At 39.9% G+C, this 24,024-nt stretch overlaps 1 protein-coding gene and 1 long non-coding RNA gene across 6 annotated transcripts in view; one reads left to right on the top strand and one right to left on the bottom strand.

Moving 5' to 3' along the window:
• The window catches only part of LOC140895602 (uncharacterized), a 29,864-nt gene extending 20,131 nt beyond the window's left edge, over positions 1-9,733 (top strand). The window contains exons 2-3 of the long non-coding RNA XR_012154284.2: positions 317-532; positions 7,573-9,733. This is a non-coding gene — a long non-coding RNA (uncharacterized LOC140895602). The remainder of the gene's footprint in view (positions 1-316; positions 533-7,572) is intronic.
• Positions 1-24,024, bottom strand: part of GALNT3 (polypeptide N-acetylgalactosaminyltransferase 3) — a 50,172-nt gene that overhangs the window by 10,631 nt on the left and 15,517 nt on the right. For all 5 annotated transcript variants that reach the window (XR_012154283.1, XR_012154282.1, XM_073305701.1 and 2 more), the window contains exons 2-7: positions 11,791-12,402; positions 7,262-7,434; positions 5,386-5,535; positions 3,412-3,646; positions 1,206-1,323; positions 250-450 (exon numbers count right to left, since the gene is read on the bottom strand). Coding sequence is in view for 3 of the 5 variants with exons in the window: in XM_073305701.1 (XP_073161802.1) it covers positions 250-450; positions 1,206-1,323; positions 3,412-3,646; positions 5,386-5,535; positions 7,262-7,434; positions 11,791-12,305 (1,392 nt within the window). In the remaining 2 variants the exon portion in view is untranslated. The remainder of the gene's footprint in view (positions 1-249; positions 451-1,205; positions 1,324-3,411; positions 3,647-5,385; positions 5,536-7,261; positions 7,435-11,790; positions 12,403-24,024) is intronic.

The raw sequence follows: 24,024 nt of genomic DNA on the forward strand, positions 1-24,024 counted from the left end.
GACATAAAGGTGTGGTGAGTACGCTACTTTACAAGCTCTAATTATAGGACTTTAAAGAGCAAACAGAATTCAAGAGTAAGTGAAACACCTATCTTTATTTACTGGATATTTGAGCAAATAAAACATTGTCCTGCCTAGTACTTTTGATTAGAATTTCTAGAAGTCTTACATACTTTTGTCAATAAATAACTTTTGCTCACCAAAACTTTCAGTGCAGCAAGAGTGATTTCTAATACCACCACCACCTACTTGTTTCACAATTTTTCCTGCTTCTATGTTTCTCCGGTAAAATATTTCTTTATATTCATCCATCCAGACTTCTGCAAGGCGAACTTGATTACGTGTGATCACTTGAGTGCCTTTTGGAAAAGTATGGGGGCTCTTGCTGCGAAAGACATGGCCAACAACAGAGCAAGGCATGATCTCCAGTTGTCCACCACATTGCCATACCTGGTGATAGAATTTTTACAAGGTCTAAAAACAACATATACTTTATACTTTACAATTTTAATGTTTCATCTTAAGCACCCAGGTAAGAGCTCTAGTTCATATAGCCGGTTTCAGAGTAACAAGCGCGTTAGTCTGTATTCACAAAAAGAAAAGAAGTACTTGTGGCACCTTAGAGACTAACCAATTTATTTGAGCATAAGCTTTCGTGAGCTACAGCTCACTTCATCGGATGCATACTGTGGAAAGTACAGAAGATCTTTTTATTCACACAAAGCATGAAAAAATGGGTGTTTACCACTACAAAAGGGAGAGAAAACCTTTTGTAGTGGTAAACACCCATTTTTTCATGCTTTGTGTGTATAAAAAGATCTTCTGTACTTTCCACAGTATGCATCCGATGAAGTGAGCTGTAGCTCACGAAAGCTTATGCTCAAATAAATTGGTTAATCTCTAAGGTGCCACAAGTACTTCTTTTCTTTTAGTTCATATCACGTTAGAAAATGGGGTTTGTTAATCAAAATTCAAATCCACAGGTGAATGTTGGAAGCATAAATTTTGGATATCAAATCCAAATACACTTTATTACTATAGTGACCAAGCCTATTATTTATTCTATTATTTTCTGCCCATAGATTACTGATAGCTCAGGTCTTCATGTTCTTTCAATCCATGACCTCTCTGGTGAATCAGTCAACTAGGGGGACACATTTACTGGACTGACGTAAGGCCAGACATAGGATTATATCTAAACTTACTCTGAAAGACATTTCTATATTTTCTCCTCCCCATATTTCCATTTCTTCATCATAGCTTCCAATATATTCAAAATAGTCTTTTGATATTGAAAAAAGACCTCCAGCAAAAGTAGGAGTTCTGCAAAAAGAGAAACCATTAAGTAAGTTACTGATGCAAGGTTTAAACTGGCTGAAGGGCTTCTCTACCAGGGGAGCTTCACTAGCATAATTATACCACTGCAGTTATAGTAGTGTAACTCCCTGTGTGGATATGCTGATTCCAGAACAAACTAAACTGGAAAAAGGCACTCTTATGCCAGAATAAGTGTTCATACAAGGAGTTATGCTAGAATAACTATAGCTGTATATCTATATCAATACATTTTCCTATGTAGACAAGTCATTAGTAAACTTTATGCATTTTTCCATCCCCATAAGTAACCAAACTATGTTGGCAGCACCTTGTGATCCAATGAGCAGACAAAAAGTTGCTGAAAGGGCAGAGGGCATCAGTAAAGATGTCTGGCCTCTTTCCAATGTATTGAGATATTGAGATCAACCACTGTGTGTGTTATTCCATGCTGGTGCTCAGCCTAAAGCCTGGCCAGATATGACTATTCACTACCATGATACTAAGCACCCCAGCTGTTCTGGAATTTGGGGGAGATTCACCTTTCTCTGTGGGTATTCTAGCAGAATTCAGTTATATGGTCTCTGAGAAGGATTGCTCGGAAAAATTTCTTAATCCATACTAAAAAGGGTCCATTTGCCATCTTCTCAGTGACCCTTAACATTTTAATTCTGGCTTTATTCTCAAGGGTGCAACATCAGTTCAGTGTCACTCTGCAAAAGATGTAAGAAAAACAGTCTTATGCAGATGTGGAACTTCCTGGATCAGTAGCCATAAATAACTTTTAGGCTATTTCCCTCATCAGTTTAAGCGGTTCTTGAAGTATATCAAAGCATTTGTGTAGCATGTCAACTTTTATTTACAAAACCTTTTGAAAGTCAAAAAAGACTTTCTAAATATAGAAATTACTATTATGGACATAGTAGTCGATAGATATGGGTGTCTGCCATCTTTGTAAGATGATGAGCAGCACACACAACAAGCTTGTTTTCTCAGTTTGGACATTTTAACAAACTTGCCACCATCCATAAAGTCCCCACTTAGGGTTTTTTTATTTTTAATTCTTGAAGCATTTCAAGATGTGAAATATGAATAAACAGAAAAAGCTGATGCCCAGGCAGCAGAGCTAATGAAAAGTATGTATTTCCTCCCCCCGAATCTCCCCCTACACTTTTTCAATGCACCTATCATTCAAATCTATTATACATTCCCAAGATGCAAGATACAAAACACTATAAATAGGCATATAATAATTAGTCATTACTAATGAGTTACGACAGACAAGAGATCAAGAGTTCTTTAAGATATCAGGATGGATGGCACTTAAACAAACCAATGCAATGAACTTTAGAACTAAACACCAGAAAGAGAGAGAGAGAGAAAACAGAAAATGTGCTTGCATTCCAGGAAAATTGTTTTCACTCCACCCACATTTATACACTATTAGTCCTCCTTTGTCTAGTTTTTCTGGTAACATACATGGGATGGTTCTGCTATATTTTTGTTACCTTGCTGTGAAACAGTACTATGCCCCAGTATGAGTTTAAATAAGTGCCTGACAATGAGACAGTTTCAACCAGTATACTTTATGGAGACTAACTGTGTCTACACTAGCATTTTTTCCCTCTCTGAAATTTCTTGTAGCTGCAGATCCACTATTGGGAGTGCTAGCATAGACAGGCTACGGGCATTCTAACCACAACATTATCTAACTCCATTCAAAATGGAATTAGATGATGTAGTAGTTAAAAATTTAACTGATAGAAATGGTCATGTAGACAGACTAACACTGCTTCCACTGCTGGAAGCAATTATGGGAAATTATGAACAAAATCTAGGGGAGAAAGACAATGTGTTTATATTTATATTTTAAAGTTGTTTGTAAAAATTTGACTTGTAAAGAAATAAAATCTAGAGAAAATATTTCAATAAGTGAAAGAGCTCAAATCATAAGACATTAAGACTTCTGATTCCAGTGCTGCTATTCCCATCCTCAGGCAAAGAAGTGCTTTGTTCAGAAGTTGCTAATTAGAATTTTTTTAGCAAACAATTTGCAAAGTGAAGAATTTCAAATATTCTATGAGCTCAACTGTTTACCTAATTGGATAGGTTTCATCTTTTCTTCTTCTATTTTCATGTTCAGGAAGAGATTCCCATCCAAATGATAAACTCCAGTCAAAATTTCCTCTGTTATGGTTATGTCCATAAGGAGAAGGCTTGCTGAATTCAAAAGTATTAAGATCTATGGATGCAATGTCAGGGCTTACAACAGCAGTGTAGTTCTCAGCTATTCGTGCCAACAATGGCTCTAACCAGCCATAAAAACATTCACCTACGGGGATGAGGGGGAGGGGGAAGAGAGAAAAGAATTAATTAAATGAAGCACTGGACTTTTTCTTCACAATGAAAGTATAATTAAGGGACTATTACTGAACAGAGTCATGTTTTGTAGAATCCACACTTTTTCTTTAAAAGATTAAATGTTAGCTTAGAGGCACCTAAGTGGACTTTGCTGAGTGGACTTAGATTCTGGCATAAGTGATCATGTGTCTGAAGAAAAAAACAAGTGCTGGCATTAAAAAAAAAAAAATTAGCAAAACAAACTTTTACTAAAAAAGGGACCAGGAGGAGGAGAGACTGAAGTGAAGATTGGGCTAGGCCCTGGGATGACAACAAGCATGAAAAAGAAACACAGCGAAAGATAGTCTGCAATCAAAGAGCTAAGACTGAAGATAATTAATGAAAGATTCGGCCCTATAAATTGTGACTTCAAGTGTGATGTGAATCCAAAAATTTTATTTCGAACATACAATTCTAAGTAATTGAGAAACAAAATATACTTTTAAGCATTTTGGAATGTTTTTCCATAACAATCATTTTAGAATTTGTACTGTTTCATGAACATGAAAATACTTGGTAAATAATTCTTGACTATGCTAGAAATTGTATTTAAAAGATTTTCCTACTCTTACATCAAATTTCACTAGTATGATCTAGCTGACTAATGTTATTAATGTGACTATTTAAAAAGTAAGTATTGGTTAGTGCTTTCCTAATAGTTGACAATTCAAATGGGAAGAGAGCCTTAAGTGTAAGCCAGCATAAACTGATCATCATATATGAAAGTCTGTCAATGTTAAAATTTATAAATTACTTACTCACCATATAGGCCTTTCAAATTCATGAAACCTGCACAGCCATGGATCTCTCAGTTTTAGCAAGACCACAAATCAATTCACAGCAGTAGTAGGCTGTGCTAAAGTGGTCGATGGTACCCAAGATCCACAAGAAGCTCCTGCTCAGCTACCACCAACTGCCTACAACCTTGCTGCTTCCTCTGATGAGCTACCACTAGGGTTGCCAACTCTCCAGGATTGTCCTGGAATCCCCAAGAATTAAAGATTAATCTTTAATTAAAAGATAATGTCATGCAATGAAACCTTCAGGAATTCATCCAACCAAAGTTGGTAACCCTAGTTACCACTGGAGCCTAGGGTTCCAGGGAGAGTTAGCTCCGCAGTATGAGAGCTCTAGTGAACTAGCATGGACCAATAGCAAGAGACTCCTGGGTTCAATCCTAGCTCAGATACTGACACCCTCTTACGCTAATCACTTAATCTGTCTCTGAAACTATTTCTATATATGTACAATAAGAGTAACTGTACTTAGCTACTGCACAGGAAGATTATGACAATTAAGGTATGTTTATAAAGCACTCAAATGCTATAGTTCAGAATGCACATGCAAACCCTTCAGAGCCTATGCTCCCCATTTCCTCGTACCAACTCCAAGCGGAGTTAGACCATTTTTTTCTAAATTTTGTCAACTCTTTATAGTCCCTGGCACAAGCAACTAAACATTTCTTCTAGACAGCATTGCATTAACTTTAGCCACACTTATTTTATATTAAAAGGTAAATTTGGCAAAGTTTACATTTCTAACACTGAGAAGGAAATTAAAACAAAGTAAAATTTAAAATGATGGTTTATAAAATGAACACAATACAGTTTCCTAAATATCTCATATTTTAACTACTACTATAGATCATACACATAGCACAGATGTACTTACAATGTGCATCCAAAAAAGTAAGCGTCTCTCCTGTTGCTACTGAAGCTCCTAATAATCGTGCTGTGATTAGACCTTTTCTTTCCTTTTGTCGGACTACCTTAACTATTTGAAATTGTTTCACGTATTCATCTAGTTTATCATGCAAGTATTCTGAAAAGACAAATCAACTTCAGAGTATTCAGTAGAAACCCATTGCCTGAAATTCCTTTGATTTTTTTTCTTTAACTGTCAATGATCAACTTTGCATGCTAGTATGTTAAAATACAAATTTTGAAAAGGTTAAATTCTGCTGAGTAGCCTATGATTAAACATATTTTTGGAATTTGAGGTTCATAAAATATGTATTTGAAGAGAAACCATCCCAATTCTTAAAGCTTTAAAAGATTAAAACAATAGGTACCATTTAGAGGAGTCTAAAATAAAATCAGTATTTTTGTCACAGGTAGACACAATAGTAATAAAATTGAATGCAGGCTATGTGATTATTAAGATTCTATAGTAGGCATCAAAAGCCAATGCAAGTGTATGCAAGTCCAAATAAAATACATTTTAAAGGATTTTGCAATGTGGAAGCAAGACTTTTAAAAAAAAAAAACAGAACAAAACTGAATTCACCTCTGGCAGGAGTGACTTCTACTAAAGAGCAGTTAAAAAGCAGTTCCTGTTGGTCATTACTGATTCTACTTTACAAAAAAATGATAAAAGCATTCACAGTGCAAGGGACATTTCCAATAGGCCTGCATTTTGCATTTGTATCACTTAAGCACTCAAAACCCTAATGTTGCAAGCAAACTGAGTAACTGTGCACCTAGCCACCCAAATTACATACACAAATACACGTAAGTGCAGGTTTTGCATGTACATATGGGTGCATGTGCACATCTTGCAGGCATAAACAATCAAGAGCTACAACGTTTACCTACAGTAGGAGCTCTAAATATACAGATGGGTGAAGACCTTTAAGAAGATTTATTTCCCTCTCAGGTTTAATTTTGCTTCTAAGTTTTTGTATCTTCTCACTTCCATATTAATATTAAGTGGCCTTCTGCTTCTGAATGCACCTTATATCCAAATTTGTTGATATTCCCAAATACGCGGACTTGCAAACAACCATAGGTGCATTGATCTGAATGTGTGTTCTTTCAGAAGTCTGCCTCGGTATCTCAGTGTATGCAAGTTTGTAAAACTGGCTTTGTAATCATCCAAAGTATACCCACCTGTGATTATTTAGACAATTACCTAGAGCTCCACCTTTTAATACGCAATCATTTAGTACTTTTTTTTATTTTGTGGGAAAGAATGTTTCTTCTCATATTGTCCCTTATCTTCAAACACTTTAATGAGACCATTTACAGGCCTAAAGAGGGACACATGTATAAGTGTTTGCAGATCATTGTAAACATTACCTATAATCATAGGTTAGTAGTAGGTTGCTTTATCCTAGGACTCCTTGTTCTACAAAGTGCAATATAACTTGGTTCCCCAAGGGTTACCATGGTCACTAATCACAGTGGCACTGTTACGCAATTTAAACTGTAAAAAAACATTTAAAATATATAAACTTTGTGTTAGGGAGATATAAACTTAGAACGTTGGGATGAATAGACAAGAAATCCATATTTGCCAAATAGAGTTAGAAAATAGAAGGTTTTTCTCCCTTCTGTTTTTATCTTGCATGAGAGTATTAAAACTAATTAAGTAAATTTAATTACACACACACACACACACACACGTTTAGCAAAGAGATAACTGTCTCTCTCATTCTTTCTAACCATTAATGATGCAAAACATATCACTAACTGACTAATCACAGGTGTAATCTTAACATGGATTAATTAGAAAAGTAAGATTTAAAAAAAAAATTTTTTTTTCTTACCATCTACACTGGCATCATCCACCAAAATAACTTCTTTGAGGAGTATGGCAGGGGAAGTATACATCACACTGTGTACAGTTCTTAGCAGAGTAGACCATGCTTCATTGTGAAAAACTATTATGATACTTGTAGTAGGCAGTGATGGGCAACGTTTAAATTTTTGCTCAATACATCTAAAGATTAAAAGAAGTTTTAGACTTTATATAAAATTTAATATGAACTCTAATTCAGTCTTTAAAAAACCACCCTTTTTGTAACAGAGAAATTACTGACATTTTATTTTTTCCCTCTTATAATTTCTAATTCCATAGGCGTTGGAGAATAAAGAAATGGAAAGTGTCATACAGCATCTCAAATAGAATTCTTGATGGCCAATTCTTAATACCTCATGAATATCTATTTGGGCAATGAAGTCACTTCTGATCCCAGGAATGTCAAGTTCCTTTGAAGTAGAGTCCAGTTTTCCTCTCGGATACAACCATATATCACCCATGGAAGACAATAGGAATTGTGTATGCAGGTTTTGGCTCATCCAGTTTCTACTAGGTATTATTATTACTTACTAATCACTGAAGTGAGCATTATAGATTTAAGGGGACATTCAATAAACTGGAAGGTGGCATATTCAAAGACAATACTTTCTGGAATGCAGTCACTCAGACTGTGGAAGTCATTGCTACAAGATGTCATTGAGTCCAAGAGCTTAAAAGGGTATAGCATAATAAGAATATCCAGAGTTATAATAGTAAATACTGGAAGTGAAAGGAGAGGAAAAGTCAAATGTTTTGGAGGGAATTTACACTCTCCTTCATAACCAGGCTCTAACTACTAAGGATTAGGAGAAGACTTTCCTTGGGGGAATTGCTGGACTTCTGAACTACACAAACTACTGGTCTGAGCCAGTACAGCATTTCTATGCTCCTAAAAATTTGGGCTGTCTACATGACATTACGGACAAGATGTCTTAACAAGTCAACGCTAATATTAAAGTTCATGTGTATACTATCCAGAAAGAAACCATCTTCATCTAAAAGATATAGTTTCTTAACTCCTAATTTCAAAACAATACACCCACAAATAAAGCCACATAACAGTCAACATCTCAGCTACAAAACAAAAAAGAAAAACTTTTAATTTGGTCTTTTACCCGATAAAAATGTTTGTATTGAAAATAAGAATGGTCTGGGGCTGAAAATTACCAAACTGGAAGCTAGATATGGGTTCATTCCTGCCTGTGCCACTTATGTAGCCTGTATTTCAGCATCCCCATCTGTAAGTCTGCTTAGTTCATAGGGGAGATGAAGCTTAATGCATTGACATTTTAAAGTTCTTTAAGATACTTAAATGGAATTGTGTACAAGTGCAAAGCAGGAGCACAAGTCCCAGATCTGCTGGCCTACAACATTTGAGGGCTCAGTGTACCCAGCAGACAACTCCCAAGGATGTAAGGGAAGAAAAGATTATGTTGCATGGTTTACCCATGACTGGGAGGATTGAGGAGAAACAGGAGGAGAGGGCAGAAGCTACGTAACTTCTGGACAACGGAGAAGAGGAACTACAAAGAAAGGAAGCTGCAAAATCCTTTCATGCTCCAGTCCAAAAAAAAAAAAACACCCCAAAAATCAGTTCTACTACTACTTGCTTGAGAGGAAAGAAAGGTGGGTGGCAGCTATTTGGCAGCCAGGTGGAACAGCACAACTTCATTTTTGCCATGCATACACATCGCATCTGCATCTGAAAAAACATGCCTCAAAGACCATGTAAATAGAGGTCTTAAAACTTCATGAGAACAGATATAAACATTTCAGAATGGTTCACCAAGCAAGACAGAAAACAATTTAAAGCTTTATTTTTCCTGTGTTTAGTTATTACATATCAGCCAGATAATTCTTTTTGTTCTAAACACCAGCTGCTTCCCAATATGTATGCCATATAGATACTATAATTACCTATCAAGTAGGAGCATAAAGATTAGGTTCTTCCTGTATGTAAAAAAATGCAATCTCTTTGACTTTTGCCTTAGAGCTTTAATGTCTAGTTTAAAAAAAGGGGGGTGGGAGGGGTCATGGTTATTACAACTACCTCGACTAAGTCTTTTTTTTTTTTTCCAACAAAAGGATTGGTCTTTAGAATTTTTTAACATTATGGCATTTCAAATATACTTCTTTGACTGCCAGTAAAAGTACCAACGTTTTCCATGAATTGTGTAACAATGATAAAGTGCACCAGGAAGTGGACTGAGATAACTAATTCATTTCACGTAGGCTACTAGCCACTAATCAGTTGAGGACAGCTTTCAACTACTGTCATCTTGGGCATGATTATAACTAGTGACCCAAATGAGAAAGAATCCCTATCTTATTACCAATTCCCCAAACCCCTACAAATGTCATTTTATTTAAATAAAATAAATAAATAAATATGCTTTTAATGATTAGTCATTTTTTCGATCACCAGCCCAGTGAAAGTGAGTGAGAGGGTTGGGGGGGGGGGCAGGGCCTCGGGTAAGGGGCATGGCAGCGGTGTTCAGTTTGGTGCAATTAGAAAGTTGGCAACCCTACCAACTACTGTTTCTCCACACAGCCTTGCCACTCCCAGTGCCTATTTGAGCAGACAATAATACTTCTGTTGAATAGTACCAGTTCTTTTTAGTAGTTATATGATGAACTCCTGTTCTCCGAGGACTGAGCTAACACCAAACTCACTCATTTATTTTGTAGATGAAGGTGGGCCCCTGGTCGTACATCTGAAAAAATAAATCAAGATTTTTGTTTCTCTTTGTGACGTATGTCACAAAATTGTTCTGAATCCCACTGCTAGATTCTATGTACTTCAATAGGGAGGTGTAAACATTTCATTTATGGATGTGGTGGTAATCCCTTGAGAGCATCTCAGAATGCCAGTTTGTTGCCCTGTCTGAACTTTAAAAACATCTTTGAGAAACTCTGCATTTGTTTTATTCATTTGTTTTCACTGAGGTTTAGGGTATAGAATTTGTTTCAAACAAAAATGGATGGCTAGTTGTTGGAGTTATTTCTATAATTATTTGAACCTCAGAGCTCTAGTGAGGCCTTTGCAGACTTTATAAACTTCTTAATATGTTTTGTGGAGTTTGTAAGAAAAACAAAACAAAAAAGCATAGATCTGATTCAAAGAAATTAGACGCTTTGCAGATAAATCCTCTGAAAGTTGTAATTTCTGGAAGCCAATCAGATTCTGCTCAAGGATATTAGAATTTTAAAGCTATGCTTCTTCCCGGATCTGCAAGCACTATTCAGAGCTTACAAGTTTAACAAGACTATCTCTGTGGACCTTGTAAACTGTGTACTTACTGATTATTGTCTATGAAGTTTACAGCTTGTGAACACCATCAAGCTCTGAGCCAACAAGTAAGGCCTCTTCCAAAGTCAGACATGGACCTCTATATTTTGTAAACTTGTTTTTACCTATGACAGTGGTTCCCAACTCTGGTCCACCACTTGTTCAGGGAAAACCCCTGGCACGCCAGGCTGGTTTGTTTACCTGCCGCGTCCGCAGGTTTGGCCGATCGCGGCTCCCTCTGGCCGCGGTTCGCTACTCCAGGCCAATTTGGGCTGCAGGAACAGCGGCCAGCACATCCCTCAGCACGCGCCACTTTCTGCAGCCCCAGTTGGCCTGGAGCAGCAAACCACGGCCAGTGGGAGCCGCGATTAGCCAAACCTGCGGACGCGGCAGGTAAACAAACCGGCCTGGCCCGCCAGAGGCTTTCCCTGAACAAGTGGTGGACCAGAGTTGAGAACCACTGGCCTATGGATATTGTAAACTGCATGGGCATAACACAAATCTATGAGACCCATCACACCAATATTAATGGCTGAAGGAATTTAAAACCACTACAGACACGCTCAAGCAAAGAAGGTGTGTTCTAGAAGAGAAATAAGGGCTTGCTCAAGGAAAGTATGGGCTGTGCTGGCAAAACTTTTGCATGCCATAGGATTCCAGAGGAAACCTACGGAATTAAACCCACTATTCTTGCTCTCCTTTCAATGACCTCAAAACAGTCCTTGCTGCTTCTGCTGTATCAGAAAATTTCTGCTTCTTTTATTAACACGTAATTTTCTTCACTTTTTTCCTATTAAATTTTTTTTAAAAAAAACTTACGATATGAAAAGAATTTTTACTTATAAGTTTTAGTTTTCTTTTAAAAAATTGAGGAAGTTCCCAAAAAAAGTCATTAAGGGAGAATTAAGGTTAGAGGCATACATCATAAACAAAGAAACTCATTGGATTGTTACTTAATGTCTAAACACCGGATAACGAAGAAATGCAGACTAAGCCTTCCTAAAAAACTTTTCGTTTTGACTGTATCTCAACACAGCCGCCACTTGTAAATCAGAGATTTCCTATTCTATACCACAGACTGATAACATTACAAGACATCTGTTTGCAGTGTTAGGTGTATTTAAATGCTGCCCAGTTGCTCTGAGAATATGCTATGTCTCTATATGTTAGATAAGTATGTTACTCTCAAAGTATGGATTTCAACATACTCAGGAGGTCGAGTGTCTGGTCCAAGATCCCGGTGCAAAGAAATTCTGTCACTTGCAAAAGCATTAAAACAGTGTTTTTCATCCCCACGCTCCTTCTCCTTCTCCTCTTCTGGGCTTAAATTGGTAGCTTTGAATGCTTTACCAGAAGCTCCAGGGGCATTGGGGTCCTGAAGAGGTCGCTCTAAGAAGGGTTTCAGTTCTGCTAGTGTATAATGTCCTGGCAAACAGTGTCTCACTCCAGGAATATTGGTTTGCCTAACAGGTGCTTTTATCTGCATTTTTGGCTTTGCACCTTTAATATTGTTCACAGCATTTAACATGAAACCGAGTACATCACTTTTCTTTCCCACAACTGGTTCAATCCCTGGTTCACGTTTAGCATGTTGAACACCTACTTCTCTTTGTAATAAAAACAAAAATACTAGAAAAACAAAAACAACAATGCTAAACTTCCAAAGCTTCCAGTGGGAAAATAGTTTCTTACACAATTGTCTTAGTATTCTTATGTGAGCCATTCTGGTATTAAAAGTTTATCACATCTATAAAAACCTCTGTTAAAGATGTTCTTTAGCATCAAACTGGTCACAATAATGTTTCTTGAAATGGAAACACCTGTAAATTAAAAAAAAAGTATTAATATGTATGCAGTTAAATGTGCACTACAATGCAAAAGTACAAAACGTGAAAAATCAATAGTAACTGATTTAACAAGGGGGCCACATTAAGGTTAGATAGGCAACCTTAATTCTGGCATTTCCTCACTTTTCAGTGTTCGACTTTGCAACCTTAATGTTCTCTTAATGTAGTATTTTGTATGTAGTTAGGCATATGTTGAAGGAATAATTCCATACCCTAGCCTGGGTAAAATTAAAGTGTGTGTTACTCCCCAATTCTCCCCCCCCCCTGCCATTTTACTCATTATTGTTTTATTTTATTTTCTTACACTAGACTGACACAGGTTCACTCCCACACTCCAAACCCATAAATCAATTCTGCCCCCTACCTCTTTGCAGAGGTCCTCTTTTCAGCCTGCAGTCTAGGACTGGGAAGCCAGTTGCTGTCCTCCTGGTAGTGCAGGAGGCCTAAAGCTTCCCAGATTCTCCTCCTCTGAACCTGAGCATTCTGTTCTCCAGCTCCTCCCTCTTGTTCTCAAAGGATCAGTGTCTTTTTTGTTCTTCCATCCCTCCTCCCCACCCCACAAAAAATATAGCAGCTTCGACAGTTCAAGTCCCCTTCTTGAGAAAGAAACAACAACTGGGCTGCTCTGCTCCCTGCCTTCCCTATATTTACTCTCTCTAGAGAGGGAACCAACAGCTTTCCTTGTCCCACTCAGACAAAATTTCCATTCCCCGTAATCAAGTGGGTGAGCAGGTTTTTGAGGCCCTGGCATTAGAGGCCAAAAGATTCATACCAATAAGTTGGCTAAACTCAATATAGTGTTATTCACTGTTTAATGGGGAAAAAGGTGCTATTTTTTAAATAAGAAAATACACAGATTTTGGGACCCCTTGTTTCAACACTCAGTAAACTTCAGGTTAAACTAAGGATTCAAAAAGAGACCAGTGTAAAAAAGGTTCACATTTTCCCACAATTGATGAGGTCAGAGGTTCTTAAACTGTGGTATATGGCTTGCAATCAGGTGGTACACAGGTGTGAACAGTGTGGGAGAGAGTCATAAAAATATTAGCTATTATGTAATCCTCTGCTTGTTTGTTTTGGTTATTGTCACTTACTAAAGTATAACTAGGAGTCAAGTCAGTCTTATGTTGTTTTGTGTGTCTGCTGAAGCCACAGTCAACAGCTTCAGAAAACTCACTCACCAGTATTTAATACAGATGTCAATTCATTTGGAATTTTACCTCTATCATGCTCTGATCAACAGACTGGTTTGGTAACCACAAGGGTTGGGAAGCCAAACAGGGAAAATGCAACAAAGAACTTTGGAATGATTTAAAATCTCAGCCCTGAAGTTGAGAGAGACAAAAAGAGTCCATGACTGCTGGGGAGCAGACTGACAATCCACCCCCAATATTGGGGTGTCTGGGATAAGCTCTACGTAAGACAAATGTGTGCAGGCTGTTTGTTTTAGCCTTTTTCTCTGAATGCTATTTTGCTACTGATGTAAATAAATACTACTTTGTTTTGGAGAAGCTATTCTGAGTCATCGCATCATCTACTGCGTACAGCTCCTGAAAAAAAAATTGTGCAAATGGCCAAACACAGTCAGGCATTTGGAGTAATTACAGTTGGTACATGGAGGTGCCAGAGCCTGGAGACCCAGTCTAAAAGCGAATTGTGGGATTCCACCCTGAGAGAAGTGCAGCACTAGGTCTATTGCTTCAAAGGTTCCCCATGGAGAAAAAGAGAAATGAGGAAAACAGCTCATTCTGTAACTGTGAGAAGAGAGCAGGATTTTTTTTTTAAAGACATGTCAAAATAAGGATCTATGATGACTACACCTAACTATAAAAGGTGGTATTTGGTGTATCAAGTACTTCTAAGTTTTAGAATTGCTAGATTAGCTCGTTCTCAATTGGGACATCAGACCCATGTACCTGCCTTTAAACCACAAAATAAAAGACTAGTATAATTGTGCTACTTAACAATCTTATGTCTAACCTCTGAACTCTTCAAAAAACAAACATTAATTTCTTCTTCTAGGAAATACTATTAAACAAGTTATAACACCCAACAGTAAATGCCTGGACAAAGGGACATTTGACATCCCCTGGAAAGAGAACTTTGTGGGAGCAGATTATAGGAAAAAATGCCACTACATGTATAAATTATTTAGTGAAAAGTAGTTTCTAGAATTTTATACAACCACAAATGATGATTGATATACCAAGAGATACCAGTAAAGAGTTTTTGTTGCGAGAGGGGAGTACAGTTGAAGGACATAGTTGTTGCACCTGTACTATTTCCGCCTCATTGCTGCTACTATCAGAAGCAAGGCAGAACCAATCAAGTTTTACGTATTGCTTATCGCATCCTACTACATCCTGTGGTATAGCATTAAGATAGCAAGCAGATAGGTTCCTCAGAAATACATCAAATAGATTAGATGGGAAGTACCATGCACTTCTAGAACAAAAGTCTTTTACAAATAACATAGAAATGATTTCACAGTTGTTTACAAGATATATTATAAAGTGGTGGTAAAGAGATAAGCCATATAGTTCTAAAGAATTAAGAATTTACGCAGGAAGGACTAGTTAAATACACACACACTTTACACATTTGAGAATAAATTTAAAACTATACTAATGGCTGTGGAAAGACCAAGAAGGGAATAAAAAGGGGCAACTTTGACCTGTTCTGATGACTAACAAAAGAAGAAAACAGTTTTAAAAGATAGATCAGAACTTAAGAACAGCTATACTGCATAAGACCAATGGTCCATCTAGCCCTGTATCTTGTCTTCCAACAGTGGACAGAGCCAGATGCATCAGAGGGCATGAACAGAACGGGGCAATCTCAAGTCCTGCTGTCCAATCCTAGCTTCTGGTAGCTGGAGGTTTAGGGACACCTGGATCCATGAGGTCATGTCCCCATCATAGCTAATAGCCATTGATGGACTTTCCTTCATGAATTTATTTAATTCTTTTTTGCACAAGTTATAATTTTGGCCTTCACAACATCCCATGACAACAAGTTCCACAAGTTGCCAGTATACTGTGTGAAGAAGTACTTCCTTTTGTTTTAAATCTGCTGCCTGTTAATTTCATCAAGTGAATCTCTAGTTCTTGTGTTACATGAAGGGGTAAATAACACTTTGCTATTAACCCTCTCCATACCATTATGATATCTATCATATCTCATCAACTTTCTCTTGGTTGTTTAGAGTAATATTTAAAAGGAGACTGCATTTAGTAATTACTTAAATGCATACAATACTGGTAATTTGTGACTGACAATGCTGTTCAACTTGTTTTCTGTTACTACTAAGTAAATATCCTGGAATTATTTATTTAGGATTTAACAGAGGGGAGAGAGGAGTTAAGTAAGTAACTATGCTTATAAACGTGGCTGCTTTTTAGTGGCCTGAAATACAAATGACATTTTTCTCAACTTATTTTCAGTAACTTTTAAAGTTTTTCTATGAAAAATTTTAATGAAAAAAGTACTTATTTTTAAACCCCTACGAGCCACACATAGTTGAAAAGCTGAACTAAGTGGTGATATAAAGATGATCGGTTTCTACCGGTGCCCAAAATGTCTGGCATCTTTAAATATAGATAATGGTTTGTGTAACTTTAAAACATTTTTCCTGGGTTTCCTATGGGGAAATTAGGAATGATCACAATTTTAAATTCAGGAAAAAGTTGATTAGATGTTAGAGTGGACTTTTTTGCATTTCATCTGGAGACCTAATCTTGTGAAGAGGGTCACAGTCCGTTTGATAGCTTGTAACATTGTTCGACATGTTGGTGCTTTAGCAGGCAGTTGTCCATGTATGGGAATATCATGATTCAGTTTCTGTGGAGGCAGGCCGCAACCACTGCTAGTGCCTCTGAAAAAACTCAAGGGGCAGTGAATAGGCCGAAAGGAAGAACCTTGTATTGAAAATGTTTCTGTCCAATAGTAAATTGGAGAAATCTCCGATGCGAAGGATGGATCATTATATGAAAATATGCATCCTGGAGGTCGAGGGCCGAGAACCAATCCCCTCTTTCTAGTGCTGGAATTATGGTACCTAGTGTGACCATTTTGAAGGGCTGCGTCCTCACAAACTTGTTGAGTCACTGTAGATCGAGTAGGAGTCTCCACCTACCCAACTTTTTCTTCATGAGAAAATAGTGGGAATAAAATCCCCTCCCCTCGGTGTCTTGTTGGAACATGTTCTACTGCTTCTAGATGTATGAGGTGGATTACCTCCTCATGCAGTAGATGCTTGTGAGAGGGGTCCCTGAAGAGGGACGGGGAGGGAGGGTGGGTAAGGGGTTTGAAAAGAAAGGGGATGGAATAACCAGTTTGTATGATTTCTAGCACCTATCTGTCAGATGTGATGGTTTTCCAGATTGGATAAAATGAAACTAGGCGATATCCAAATGCTTGGGAGAGAGTAGATGTTTTCAGCACAGAAAGACGGAGTTCTCAGGCCCTCGACTAAGACTTCAAATTTGATGCCTGGACACCGATGGCTGTGACGCAGCTGGAGGAGTAGGCTGTCTTCTCCTCGATGGCCTGTGTTTGCGACCCTGTGACTCGTACTACCATTATTGCTGTGAATACAGAGTGTGGCAGTAGCGTTGAGGGGCATAGTAACTCCTCTGTCTTTTCTTGGGTCTAGGTGTAGAAATCCCCAGAGATCGGAGTGTCACCTGTGAAACTTTGAGCGTATGGAGATTCTCATCAGTCTTTGTGGCGAAGAGTTTGGGCCCCTTGAATGGTAAATCTTCAACCGTAGATTGCACTTCTCTAGGGAAGCCAGAGAGATGGAACTATGAGGCCCTTCCCATCACCATTGCGATCACCACTGATCTTGTAGCTGTGTCTGCAGAGTCCAGTGCACCTTGGAGGGCTGTTCTAGAGATGAGTTGTCCCTCTGCTACAAGTGCTGTAAATTGTTCTTTTTTATCTTCAGAAACAGTTAATAAATTCAGAAAACTTTGTGTAGTTATTGTAATCATACTTCGCCAGCAAGGCCTTATAATTGCCTATCCAGAGATGCAGTATAGCCAAGGACTAAGCCTTGTGGCCGAAAAGGTCAAGCCTTTTCTAGTCCCTATCATAAGGTGTGTTCTTGGGCTGCTGTTGTCTGCCATGTTCATGGACTGTGTCGACCACAAGTAAATGGGGTGCCGGATGGGAGAAGAGGAACTCTGTGCCCTTTGCTGGCACATATTTTTTCGTCAGACCTTTTGCAGGTTGGAGGAGCAGTTGCAGCGGTCTGCCAAATAGTCTTGACAGGTTCCATTATCACATCATTCATAGGTAAAGCGATTTTGGAAGAAGAGGATGTATTCAAAATGTCCACTACTTTGTGCTGTGTCATCTTGACCTCTTCCAGAGAGAGGTCCAGAGAATTCGCCACCCTTTTAAATAGGTTCTGTAATTGTTTGAAATCATCCCCCATATTAGGGAGAGGAGGAATGACCATGTCATCTGGGGAGAATGACAACAGGTGGATAGGTGGTGCCCCTTCCTGGTTTGAGGGCTCTTCCTCCTGTTCATCTCCTTCCCCTGCCGGTTCTGAAGGTCCAAGTACCGAATGTACAGGTGATTGCTGTGTGCTTAGTCTGGATGTGGTAGGCAATTCCTGTTGTGTGGGGTATGTCGCACATGGATTCCAGTATGCCTATTGGGGTGGAAGGGGCATAGGTGGGCCCCAAGGCTGGTCGTACCACTGTGGATGTCTGGGATCAGTATAATATGCCCCCTCAGGAGGTCCTGATTTGGGAGGCTCATGGTGGGCAGGAGATTTTGGAGGAGAATCTATTTGTCCTTCCTTGTCCTCCTCATTATTTCTCAAAAAGGGTGGAGCAGAGCATGATGGAGTTGCAAGGAGACTCGGTGCCAGGGTTATGTTGGTGCTGAGGTCACATTGGTGCAGAGAATGGGAGAGTCAGGTGTTGATCTGACTAAGAGATCTTTGAGCCATAGGAACTGCTGCAGTGTCTGCATGATTTGCACCATAGGCATAAGCGTCAGTGCCGGGAGTTGTGGTGTATATGTCAGCACCAGAGCCTGTGCCAGTATGTGCACCAGGCATGCAGTGGGGGTCGAAGAGTGAGCCACAGTCTGCACCAGTGCCTCGCTGCTGTGTGCTAATTGTGGCTCTGGCTGAGTCAGTGTCGAAGCATAGGGTTTCAATTTCCCCTTAGCGCCTGTGTCCAAGCTGGCTCTTTTAGAGTCCTTAGCTCTTGTGGTACCAGCAGTGCCGGATGGTGCTATCATGGCTCCTGGCACTGTTGGTGTGATCTGTGCCAATGATGTTTGCCTGTTCGCAGAACAGCATTTCTTGGCCGATTCCTGTGTTGGGGACGTGGTTACTCACTTTTTAGACACTTTTTAAGGGGCAGGGGATGATCATAAGCCTGGATGGAGGAGGGATCCTTGTCAGAAGCCATGGTTGGCGAGATCAGTCTGAGAGACTTCTCCATGAGAAGGAGTTTTAGTTGTAAGTTTTTAGCCTTTCTTGTTCGAGCAGTTAGCTTGTGGCAATGAGGACACATCTGTGTTATGAGGGTTTTGCCTAGGCAGCAAACACACTGAGCAAGTTCGTCCAAAACTGGTACGGAGAGCCTGCAGGTGAGGCAATGTTTAAAGCTCGGGGAACCAGGCATTCCCGTCAGGAAAGGCTTTTGTCTCCACAGAGGCTGACTGTTCTAAAAGGCCAACTGAAACATAGCTTCTAACAAGGAGAATAATTTAAAAGAAAAAAATCATTTTTTTAAAAATGTGGCGACGGGGACAAAGAGAAACTAATGAACCAATTATCCTAACTAAATAACGGTAGTAAATAGGCTAAAAGAACTAAGTAGCGAGGTGCTGCTAAGTGCACCGACTTGAAACCAAAGGTGCTAGAGAAAGAACTGAGGGGGGATTGGTTGCACAGCATCAGTTAACTGCCTGAAACAGCGCAAGATGGGGACCACACGTGCAACCCAATCTGGCACTGCTATCACAAATTTCCGATTACTAGTGCAGAGGTGCACAAACACCTAAAGTGGAGCACCCAGAGGGACAGCATTCGAAGAAGAACTAGCCCTTTCTGTTTATGTACTCAGAGGCTAAATGGGCTGGTTCCACAATAAGGATACACATGCCATCTATTGCCCCAGCAAAGTTCAGGAATTCCACTGCTGCAAATCCATCCATTATTTCCTGTTCATTACCAAGATTCACAGTTCTATGAAGCAGGAAATGTTTAATGGCCTTGCATACTTGGATCATAACGGCCCCCTCTGTGGATTTTGCAACCCCAAAATGATTGCCCACTGACTGATAGCAATCCAGTGTTGCAAATTTCCAGAGCATGGTTGCCACTCATTTCTCCACTGTCAATGCAGCTCTCATTTTGTGTTCCCAGGCCAGAGGGTTAGGGCAAGCTCTGTACACAGCTACATACCTACTCTTTTGCATCCAAAAGTTTTCAAGCCACTGCTCCTCATTCCAAACCTGCACTATGATACTATCCCACCAATCAGTGCTCATTTCTCAGGCCCAGAAGTTGTGCTCCACTAGGTGGAGCTGTTCCATGAATGCCAGCAGCAACCTGGCAATTTTTTTCTGTTATGTCCATCAGCATTCAGTTATAGTGCTCAGATATGTCCACATCTTCCTCATCACTATCCTGATCATAGCAGTACTCCCTTAATATCTGCAAATACTCAGAATCATACATCCTGTAGAAGCAACACACACGAGAATTGTCCTGAGCTCTGTAGGGTTCATGCTTCTGTCAAAATAGATGGAGGAGATAAAAAAGCACCATATGGGATTGTACAAGTTTTTAAAAAAGAGCACAAAAATTATGGGATGTGGCAAGAAGCATGGTGGGAACTTGACCCTTAGCTCCCAGAAATCTCTGGGCAAATTGCTATCATCTCACAAAGTACTGTGAAAGCATCCTAAAAGGCACTGCGCCATATGCCAGCATGGGGCATACTGGGATACCTGCCTATGGTGCATCACACTTTACATAGATGCAAGCACTCCTGGGGAGTACACGCAGCATCTACACAAGTAGCCAAGTACACACACCACACGAGAGAGAAAAACTTCAGTGGCTGTATGCCAACATAAGTTGTGTCAACCAAACTTTATAGCTTAGACATGGCCTATGTGTTTTAAAACTATTTGGGACTATTTCTCTCACAAAAAGAGTATACACTAAAAGCCTAGGAACACAAGTACAGCGCACAAAATATCAATATTCAGTGCCCAAGAACTTTGTTAACAAACAATTCAAGTTGGCCGGCAGTGCCTCCTCCTCTTCCAGAATGTCACGTGCACCTGTACTTAAACATCTGAAAAACAGGAAATAAGAGTTAAGGTACAAGGGCAAGGATCCACTGAGGATATACTGCCTCTTTCAGCCAGGGCTACCCTATAATAAATAGACATGAGGAGTGATAAAGTAAATGTGCCGTTTTATGAAATATGTTAGTTCCCACCAAATTGTATTCTCTCATCTGTTCTCATGCACTCCAAGCCATTCACTGTGTTAGGGACCGTTGCATTGACTGGTACAGGGTACCACAGCTCACAATGGGAGATTTGGAGGGGTGCATCTGCCCACCAAAGGCATGAGAGACTCTTCATTTCAGTGCTGCATTATGTGGGTTGTGCAAATAGAGGAGCAAAATATTCTTGGTATGAGGATTTGTAACGGTCTCATAGCAGTTCTATGAGTAGAGGTAGGTGCAGGTGACGTTGATGAGGAAATCCTGAGGCCAAGGTTTAAGGAGTGGTAATTCTGGTTTGGTTTGTGTAAAGCAAGTGAAGTGGCCGAGTATAGGCCAGCTGTAGTCAATTGGTGTTCACTAAGCTCACCCTAAGCACAACTTTTGCTTTAATAAGGACACAGTCTGACAGTTTCTCCTACTGTACTCATGTGCTGTGTCCCCACAGTATTCCATATCATCTGGAAAGATAGTGTGCTACAATGTCTGTCAGGGGCATCACTCAAGAGGGCAGTGTTCAGGTTACGGGGAGGACTGGTATGTACCTTAATTCTATGTATTGGTTTTCAGAGATTTAAGTATAGGCATTAAATATTCTGGAAGGATCTGAGGCACTACCAGTCAACCTTAATTCTGTGTTCAAGTTTTTGGGCAGTAGTGAGACAGACAGGCACTATTGCAGAGCAGCTGTGTGGGGGAGGAGGGAGACACAAAGTGGCTTCCTTCAAACACCACTCAGCCATCAGCTCTGCCCTCCTTCTGTCATCTCCATGGCCCCGGTAGGGCTAAATGGGCCTCAGCATGAAGGAAAGTGAAGACTAATGGGCTATGAAGAGCACATCTACCAGCTGGAGGCATTAAGGGGGAGTGAAGGGGAGCCCCAGATTCCACACTGCACTTGGAGAGCTAATGTAGGGGGAAGAGGATCTGCCCAACCCCCTACAACATAGGAGGACTGCAGAGGCATGAAGTGACCCATTCATCTCAATGGATATTCTCCTCCTCTCTCACCCTAGCCCCTGTTATGGAATCCCAATTTACAAGACAGTCTCAGAATGCATATGTACGGTTAAGATTTTGTCACTGTTAGTTTTAGCAAAAATCAGGGACAGGTCACAGGCAATAAACAAAGCTTCATGGAACCCTGTCCCTGACTTTTATTAAAAATAACTGTGACAAAATGGGGCTGATGGTTGGATGAGAGCCTGAGCACTGCTGCAGGGAGGGAAGTTGGGGGTCCAGCACACACCACCCACAGGGCTGAGAGGCCCCCCACCACCACCCACAGCGGGTAACTTGGAGCTGCAGGGGCCTCCCCACTGCCCTTGGCGGCTCAGAGCTCCAGGGCCCCAGACAGCTGATTGCTTCAGCCCCGGAGCGGTGAGATTGTAGCTGAGAATGTCATGGAGGTCTCCGGAAAGTCATGGAATCCATGACTTACATATAAGCTTTCTAGAACAATTTGTATATTAAAATCAGCTTCTTTTTGACAGGGCTGTATCTGAGGAACCCTTTGACCAAATGACCTGAAATTGTACTACTAACTTAGGGCTCCTGCTTTTAAGATTTAACGAATATACACCAATAAAACACTTCCAATTAAAAATAAAATAAATAAATAAATAGGTGTTTAGTCAATAAACACCATAGAAACATCAGAAATTGCTACTTGTATCTAAGGGCTTGTCTACATGGATGGAGCAGAAATGCAGACTATGGGGATGTGATTTCTAAAGCACACGAATATTTCGTGCATTAATTGGTCTATGTAGACCCTGCTGATGCATACTGAAGTGTATACAGTTTGAAACACTATGTCAAAGAACTCTAGGGAACATTATGAAAAGATTACTCTTTACATTATACACTACTGGAGTGAGTAATATATTACTGTATATACAAAGAGAAAGCCCTGAAAAACCGCAATTTTTGAACATCTACATAAAACTCACATTTCTAAAAATAACATCTCCACTTCTCACCCTGCCCCAGAACATGCCCTATACTAACTCTAGGCCTGGCTCCAATGTGGCCATGATGGAACAGTAGCACTATCCATCAGCTATCCTTCAACATGAGGATGATGTCTGCCAGGAGAAAAAGTCATTGATGAGACTTAAGATGGGTGAGGAGTCCAATTCGTTCTCTACAGGATTTTCCACATATGACAGGTGGTTGCTTGGAGACAGCACAACTGCTGGCCAGGATGCTGTACATTTTCCTTCCTCCTCTGCCATTTCTCAGCCTCTTGAGCGAGGCAATTCTCTTCAAAATGGGATGAGGCTTGATGTATGATGAGATGCCATTACATAAGAACGGCCATACTGGGTCAGACTAATGTTACATCTAGCCCAGTATCCTGTCTTCTGACAGTGACCAATGCCAGGTGCTTCAGAAGGAACGAACAGAACAGGTAATCATCAAGTGATCCATCCCATCACACATTCCCAGTTTCTGGCAAACAGAGGCTAGGGACACTTCAGATCATGGTTTTACATCCCAGTCCATATCCTGGGCTGATAGCCATTGATGGATCTATCCTCCATGAACTTATCTAGCTTTTTTTTTTTTTTTAACCCTGTTATAGTCTTGGATTTCACCACATCCTCTGGCATTGCAGTCTATTGCCAGCAGCTCTTCTCAATTTGAGGGGTCAATCCCTCCCTTCTTAAGACATACTTCCAGGGTGTCCTTGTAGTGTTTCCTCTGTCCCCCCTGGGTTCTCTTACCATGACTAAGTTGAGAAAAGAGGACTTGCTTTTGAAGATTAGTATCAGCCATCCACACACAATGACCAGCCCAGCGAAGTTGATGTTCCATAATCTTTGCTCAACACTGGTGATTTTAGCTGCAGAGAGAACGCTGACATTGGTGCAACGATATTCCCATCTCATATGGAGAATCTTCCTAAGGCAACATTGTTAGTACCACTCCAGACGCTTAAGATGGCTTAGATATGCCATCCATGTCTCTCAACCATAAAGAAGAGTGGGGATGACTACTGCATTGTAGACCAGGAACTTAGTTTCCATACACAGATCTCTATCAATAAAGACATGACTGAGCAACTTTCCAAAGGATACACTGGCACAATGGAGCCTAT

This window comes from Lepidochelys kempii, chromosome 11, assembly GCF_965140285.1.
Source record: "Lepidochelys kempii isolate rLepKem1 chromosome 11, rLepKem1.hap1, whole genome shotgun sequence".
Taxonomy (NCBI): Eukaryota; Metazoa; Chordata; order Testudines; family Cheloniidae; genus Lepidochelys; species Lepidochelys kempii.